This window comes from Oryx dammah, unplaced genomic scaffold (assembly GCF_014754425.2).
Source record: "Oryx dammah isolate SB20612 unplaced genomic scaffold, SCBI_Odam_1.1 HiC_scaffold_28, whole genome shotgun sequence".
Classification (NCBI taxonomy): domain Eukaryota; kingdom Metazoa; phylum Chordata; class Mammalia; order Artiodactyla; family Bovidae; genus Oryx; species Oryx dammah.
Window position 1 is genome coordinate 111,911,096 of NW_024070212.1, and position 7,347 is coordinate 111,918,442.

Below are 7,347 nucleotides of genomic sequence, written 5' to 3' on the forward strand. Positions count from 1 at the left end.
CAGAGCTGTCCTTAACATAACTATGTTAGAACAATTTTCATTAAAAAATGCAAAACGGATGCTTGCCTTCCCAAACCCATGCTATAGATGAGTTAAACAATGACTTGTTTTGGTTATTGCATTCATGCTTTGCTGTCAACACAATGAGAAGATCACAGCACAGAAGTTCAGATTATTCAAAGAAACACCACTGCATGTTCTGAAAACTTAGGTGTGGTTAAACCACACAGCTTTCATTCTCATTTTTCACTTCTCATCTTGGGGAAGAAGCAACACGACCGTTTCTCAGATACCCTCAGTTTGCACTTTTCTTTTAGCAGCCAGAGCTGCTCCATTCTGAAGTTCAGAAATCATGCAAAACAAATGTATAAAGGGCTCTAATGTTTTGTGCAAATTCCATTTTAAAAAGATTTCAACTGAGCCAGGAGAACCTGAAGGAGAAGGCTGTTTTCAAGATAAGACAGACATATGAAGACAGAAATGGCTTCTGTCAGGCCAAGGCCAAAGCGTGGCCATCTGATACGCACGTGGCCACAGAGGAGGAAAGAGCAGAGGTTAGCTGGATGGGTCGAGAGCTGGGAAATCAAAGGGGATCAAGTTTTGCAGTGTCCTGACTTTTTTGGATCATTTCAGGCCTTTCATCTTCTGCTTTTTGCACACAATTTGTACTTCTTTACTACCATACAAATGTGACAAAATGTGACATCAAAACAGCCTATGCTGTTGGTACAGAATCATTCCAAGAGCACAGGACCTGGAGACAAAAGTAAAGGCAGAAAAACAATAACTTGAGACACCCACTGTCTACCCCATATGCAAGCAAAGAACTGAAACTCTGGGGGAAAAGTCAAATCAAGGAAAACAAGGCAGTTGCTTAGGGCTAAAATGTGCCTTCTCAGGTGTTAGGGGCCAGTGTGCGTGTGCTTACTTCCCTGGAAAACATAAAATAAACAATGTCATCTAAGCACCAAGAGTCACCTGGCTCCCCAGAGATTTCTCTTAAATCAAGTTTACACCAAAACAAAAGGCAGGGGGGTGGGGGTGGGGGTTCAAAGTTTGCTTCTTTTGACTTCTAATATTTTTACTTCTAGAAGCACTTTTCAAGTTTCAGTATTTAGAAATGGCACGTGTAATTTGGTGTAATTTGGCTCCTAAACTTTACCTTCTATTGCAAAGTGAACGATAAACATCAAGCCTTGCTTAGGTACTTTACAAGCATGTCACATACACTATTATCATATTTCATTCTCCCAACAGTCATTATAAGCCCATTTAACAGATGGGGAAAAATTGAGGCCCAAAGGCTAGGAACTTTGACAAATCATGGGACCTTGAGCATGGGTCAGAATTTGAAACTGGATCTTTTAGGTTCCAAAACCAATTAGTTTTGTTGCTTGGTACCTGCCAATGGTCTCTATGAGCTATACTTAGAAACTGTCAGAAAGTCTACTGATGCTGGCCCAACCATTTTTTTTCTTTAGAAAGTGGACCTTTTCTCGCTGATATGTACAGAGGGTGGTGGTCTCACTACACTGACGATTTAAGAGGACTCACATCTTGGAGTTTCTCTGATGGGTTCAAGGGTGATGGACTCAGCCTAGATACCAAGAGAGTACCCAAGACATTGAGCAGAGTGGTGACTAGTCTGCTGTTATAATAGCACATAGATATTTCCAATTTCACATAATCAGAGCATATCTTTGAAGCAATTAAGAATCACAACCTTTTTTAATAACGGAGAGGCTTGGGGCAGGCTAGGTGTTGAGGTCATTTTCTGAAAAGAATGTGTGAGGACCACTGACAGGCATCGTAAGGGGGACAGGTACACAGACTCCTGCATCTGAGCCTCTAAATCCTCCACCCAGGGCAGAGCTAGACATATAAACCAAAAGAGCAGAGATGATTCATCCAGCCCTGGACCCCATTAGACAGCAGAGACCATCTTGTGATCCATCCCTCCACTCAGGCCTAGAAATAAACAGAGGCAACTTGAAAAACCATTCAAAGACGATTTCCCCAAATGTTTGATTGTATAAATAATTTATTTCTGTTCACAGCATCATATACGCATATAAAAGGAAACGGGAACCCAAAGAGCGGGATGATCAGGACAAAGAATTACAGCAGTAGGAATGGAAACAAACCAGGAGACATAGTCCCAACACCATGACAGAGAATCTGCGAAGAGAACTGTTGTGAAACGAAGCTGGCCTCCCTGTGTCTATCAGAAAACATTTGAAAAGCTCCTGTGGGGAGGCCAAGGTCCTCTACGTGGACCCTATTCGTTCTCCAAAGAGCAGGAGGCATAATAAATCAGACAGCTACACTGGAGGGATCTCCCAGGTGACCACTCCAAGGTAATTTAGCCTGTGCTTCCTCCCCCATTGGTCAGAGACGAAATGGGCTATTATTAGGGCAAACACTACAGATATCAACTGAGACTCTTAACTATTGGTTGATACACCACAGAGCTTTACTGCACAATTACTAACAGTTGACCGCACCCTTAAGTATTGATAATGCAAAAAAAAAAAAGTCATTTTGCATCATTGGTAAAGCATGACAGGATCTGAACAGTGATCTTGGACCAAAATATTATCAGCACGAGAAGGTTACAGTATTTGGCATCTGCAATGTCACAAAATAAATATATTATTCTCTCAATAGTGTGGAACTACCAAAATGTCAAAGTGCTTAAGAAATTGTTGCATGTGAAGAAAATAAAGAAAGATGGATTTTTTTTTCTTTTAATAATTCTATACAGGATCTTCAGATGACGGGACCAGCCCATTTAGAAATCAGTGACTATGCTGTCGATATGTAAACTGAAACCTTGCAGGCTTTTCAACACTGCTCAGCTATATTTCCTCTACTGAGTTTCTACAAAAAGACCAGGTTGGAGGAGTACCAAATACACTGACAAAAGAGAAAAGGAAGATGGACTGCTAGGTGTCTTCTTTTAAAATACTTCATAGGGGAACTGGATCAAGCAGGAAGCCAGGACTACTACCTCTGGTTCTTAAATTCACTTTGAGTGCAGGGATTTATTTATAGGCATGGATTTATAATTTGACGAACTCACATGCTCACGCATGACCATGCCCAATTTCTAAAGGCCTCCTTCACACAAGACATTTATCATTATTCGTGGATGGGGGGAACATGATCCTACCTGTAAACATGGATTTAAAGAAGAAATCAAAACCACACAGTTAAGTATAAGTTTCCCTTTTGATACTGTGTTTGGGGGTGAATGACAGCTTCTGCAAACCAAGACTCAGTCCTGATTATAAAGGATTTTTTAAATTACATTATTAAAAATAGGTATTTCTTCTTTCACTTTATTTCCAAAGCCTCTTTCAAGTAAACTGTGAGGAGCCTGAGGACAGGTGACGATTACGTCACATGCTTTCTTTCATCCCAAGCGCTCACCGTGTCTGCATTTGCTCTGCAACCAGTTTCCACAAGCAGGAATCAGGAAGGACCTCCTTGTGCTTTTCCCTCGCCTTGAAATCCATGCCATGAGGTCGGCTTTTGCAACAAGGTGGGCTTTTGTCTGTTGGTGCCTAACATCAAATACTCTAATGAGACATTTGCAATGAAAATACTTAAACCAGATAGGCCACAATGAACCAAATTAGAAATTTGAACATGTCGCCACTTGCAGCGTAAAGGGATCTAAAAAGGCAAAGTCTTTTTTCCCCCTAAACTGAGTATTTCTATGGGGAGTATTCATTCGTAGCATATTTTTTTTTTTAAGAAAAAAAAAATGTCTGAAAACCATAACCCATCATCAAGCGGTTAGGATTACAAGACACATCCCTTGCCAAAACCCGCTTGTCATTCAGCACACATCTGCAGCTGGTGTGCTCACACAAACCAATCAGCAGGCTAAAAAAAAAAAAAAAAGAAGATTCCACACATATGGGTCTAGAAATGTATGCCGATTACACAGCACTGTATCTACACACGCCGCATCCAGCACTGACGTCAGGAGCCTTACCCTTTAAACACCTTTAACTATTCTGCAAAGAGTAAACGCATCATTTGCCACCACCTCCAACAGTTTCTTGTTTGTAATTTTTTTTATTGGTCTCTTTGTGTGATAATGACCTACACATGGACAGGGTCCAAACCATCTGGAAGATGTCTGATTTCAGGCTGAAAAGCAGTTCTCAACAAAACTGGTCTTCTGAAGCTACCACAAAGCACCAGGAAAGGGGCGTTCTTCGCGGCCATTCCCCCAGCCCAGGCCAGCGCAGCGCCCCGCGCCTTCCAGCTGCGGTACTGTTCCACGCAGTCCTCTGATGGCCCAAACCACCACCTCGTTTGGGCCCAGAGCAGGGCAAATGGATTTTCACAGGGGCCTGCCCTGTGACATAAAATTATCCAGCTTTCATAGCCCAAGGAGAGGCTGTCGCCCAGCACCTCCCACTGCCACCGTGCCCCCAGTTGGGAACTCCCGGGATTCTGGGAACCGCATACCTCAGGTAGCTCACAGGTGGGATCCCCAGTGAGGGCGGGGGAGCCTGAACTTCTGGCCCTGCTGGAGTAGGAGGAAATTGCTTTTGTCTCGGATATCTGAGCCTTCCAACCTGGGCCAGCAGGGCGGACGGTGGGACCTGCACGTCCACTCCCCAGCCGGGTCCCCCACCCCCTGGGTAGCTCCGGCTTTCAGACAAAAGGACCCCTGAGCTGCGGGTGGGGGGGCAGGTCGAGCGCAGGCTGGCCAGCTTGCCTACATACCCAGGTTAAGTCACCAGTCCTGCATGTGGGTGCAGAGACTCCGCTTTAAAAATTCGAAGCGTCGCTTTGGTTCGCTGTCTTTGTTCGCGGGCGCGCGGGCCACACAGCCTTTCATTCATTCATTCCGGACTCGCTCGCTCCCCGCGCCTAGCTCCGGAACGTCGCCGCCCGGAGCATTACCGCTTCTTCTTCTGCTTGAGGGACTTCCTGCGTTTCAGGATCATCTCGTACAGCTTGTCCATGCCCTCGGTGAGACCCTCGCCGATGATGGCGCACGCCGGCTGGACGTGGTAGGTGGTGGCCGGGATGAGCTCGTGCAGCGCCAGCTGCTTCTCGATCTCCGCCACGGGCAGCGACTTGGGCAGGTCCTGCTTGTTGGCGATGACCAGCAGCGGCGTGCCCTGGTTCTCGGCGAACTTGGTCACTTTGTGCAGCTCTGTCTTGGCCTCCTCCAGCCGGTCCACGTCCACCGAGTCCACCACGTAGATGATGCCGTCCGTGCAGCGGCTGTAGGACTTCCACAGCGGCCGAAGCTTCTCCTGGCCGCCCACGTCCCAGAAGTGGCAGCTGATGCCCTTGGCCGTGCCGTTGCTCAGCTTGATCTTCTCCGTGTTGAAGCCGATGGTGGGCACGGTGTTCACGAACTCGTTGAACTTGAGCCGGTAGAGCACCGTGGTCTTGCCGGCCGAGTCCAAGCCCAGCATGACGATGTGCAGCGACTGGAAGGCCGAGATGTTGGAGGAGATGTTGCCCATGGCTCCTCGCTGCGGCGCCGGCCACTGCGGCTGCGGCGGGAGGGCGCCGCCCCCCGCCCTCCCGAGCAGTTACGGGCCCGACGCGGGCTGGCGCACCTGGGCCCCGCCGGCCGCCCTCAGCCCCGGCACCGGCCTGGGCTTGGAGTCCCCGGGGCGCACGGCTCGGCGCGCTCAGACACCGCGGCCCCCGCGCCCACGCCGGCCGGGCATCGCGTCTCTCTCGATGGGCTTTGTCTCCCGCGAAGTCTCCTCCGCTGCGGCGCCGCGGGCTGCTCACGCCCGTCGCCCTCCCCCGCCGGCCCCGGCTCTCTCTCTGCTGCTTCCTCGGGCCGCGCCCCCGCGCTCCGGCCGCTGCCCTGGCTCTCCGCGGCTGCGGGTTCCGGGCTCCGAGAGCGGAGCGCTCGCCTCTGCCTGGGCGGCGCCGCCGCGGGGCCAATCCCACTCCCAGGGCGAGCCTCGGAGGCGCAGGCGGGGCGTGGGCTTCCCCGGGCTTCGCTGCCTGCGCGGTCGCCTGGCTGTCCCCGCAGTCCCCGCGCCGCCACCTCCGCCGCCGCCAGCCTGCAGCGGCAGGAGGGCGCCCGGCCCCGCCCCTAGGAGGCCCCGCCCCTCATCCCGGCCCCTATGGGCCCGCCCCTCGCCCGCCCCGCCCCCCGCGCCCCGCCCCAGGTCCGGCGTGGACCTCCCAGCCCGGCGGGCAGCTTTCGCGCCTTTCAGTGCTTTCGAAATCGTCCTGGTCTTCTCCTCCCGCGCCGCACCCAGATAATGGGCTCCCGAGCTGCCGGCTCTTCCCGCCTCGGCCCTCTGACGCATCTTGTAAAAATAGCTCCCGGAACTCCACGCCCCGCCAGCCCCAGGCCGGACCGACTGCCCGGCGGGACTGCAGCGTGGGAGGCGCAGCCGGCCTCTAGGAGCGAGGGCCGGGGATCCAGAGTCCAGGGCAAGGCGGGCCGGGGCAGCCCTGCCCGAGGGACTGGGGACCATCCAAGGGGGAAGTGGGGTGAGAGTGCCCCCTCTGGGGAGAGAGGGCTGTGGATCAGGCCCCCGACCCCCAGACTCCCCCACCCAGGAGAGGGGAAAGGAGGGCGTGGGCCGCAAGGAGCCAGGCCGGGCACGTGGCCTTTGCGGTGCCCAGGACACTGACCCTCCCTGGTACCCTGGCTCACTTCCCTGCCAGAACTCCGGGGGGGTGCGGTGGGGTTTCTCCACGGGATCACCGCTGCCCTGGGGCCCAGACCTGCGCCCATATCGCCCCGGAGGCCTGGCTTCATTTAAGGAGACTTGTCTGTCCCCAGATAGCTCCGACGACTCACCAGCCCCAGACAGCTCCTTTGCTACCTTGTTTTCGTTCCCAGCGTCTGCGCGGACATCCCAGGTCAAGTGTGAGCATCTCAGGAGAGCACCCTCTACCACCCATGGTACTTAGAGAACTGAGAACCACCTGCCCACAGGTGAACCAATTCTCCAGCGACTGGTGCGCCAGGAGCATTTAGGCCTGAAACAAAAATGTGTCAGCAGCTCGGAGTAGGTTACACCATAGGTCACAGACGCCAGTGCCCAGCCCCTGGCCGGCTTCTCCCATCACTCTGATTCAGTGCTCTCCTTCTAGTTGGTAAGCACATAACCAAGGCTTATCCTCTGAAGGTACAGGGGAAACTGAGTGGAGGAGGAGAAGCAGAGGCAGTATGGACAAGGGCTTCTTCCCAATGTCAGCTTATGAGGCAGGAGGAGGGAAATGGGGTCTGGGGGATGGAAATGAGTCTGATAACCATTGATGGGTGAAAACCAAATTATTATAGAAAAGCTTTCCTTGACCACCTTCCTTTCACAAGCTGTGATAAAATAGGTG

General features: G+C 51.6%; 1 protein-coding gene across 1 annotated transcript; it reads right to left on the bottom strand.

Moving 5' to 3' along the window:
- Nucleotides 1–2,023: 2,023 nt before the first annotated feature.
- ARL4C (ADP ribosylation factor like GTPase 4C) lies at nt 2,024–6,953 on the bottom strand. Its single transcript, XM_040231818.1, has one exon. It carries the CDS (start codon nt 5,499–5,501, stop codon nt 4,923–4,925), a length of 579 nt encoding a protein of 192 aa, XP_040087752.1. The 5' UTR covers nt 5,502–6,953; the 3' UTR covers nt 2,024–4,922.
- Nucleotides 6,954–7,347: the final 394 nt, after the last annotated feature.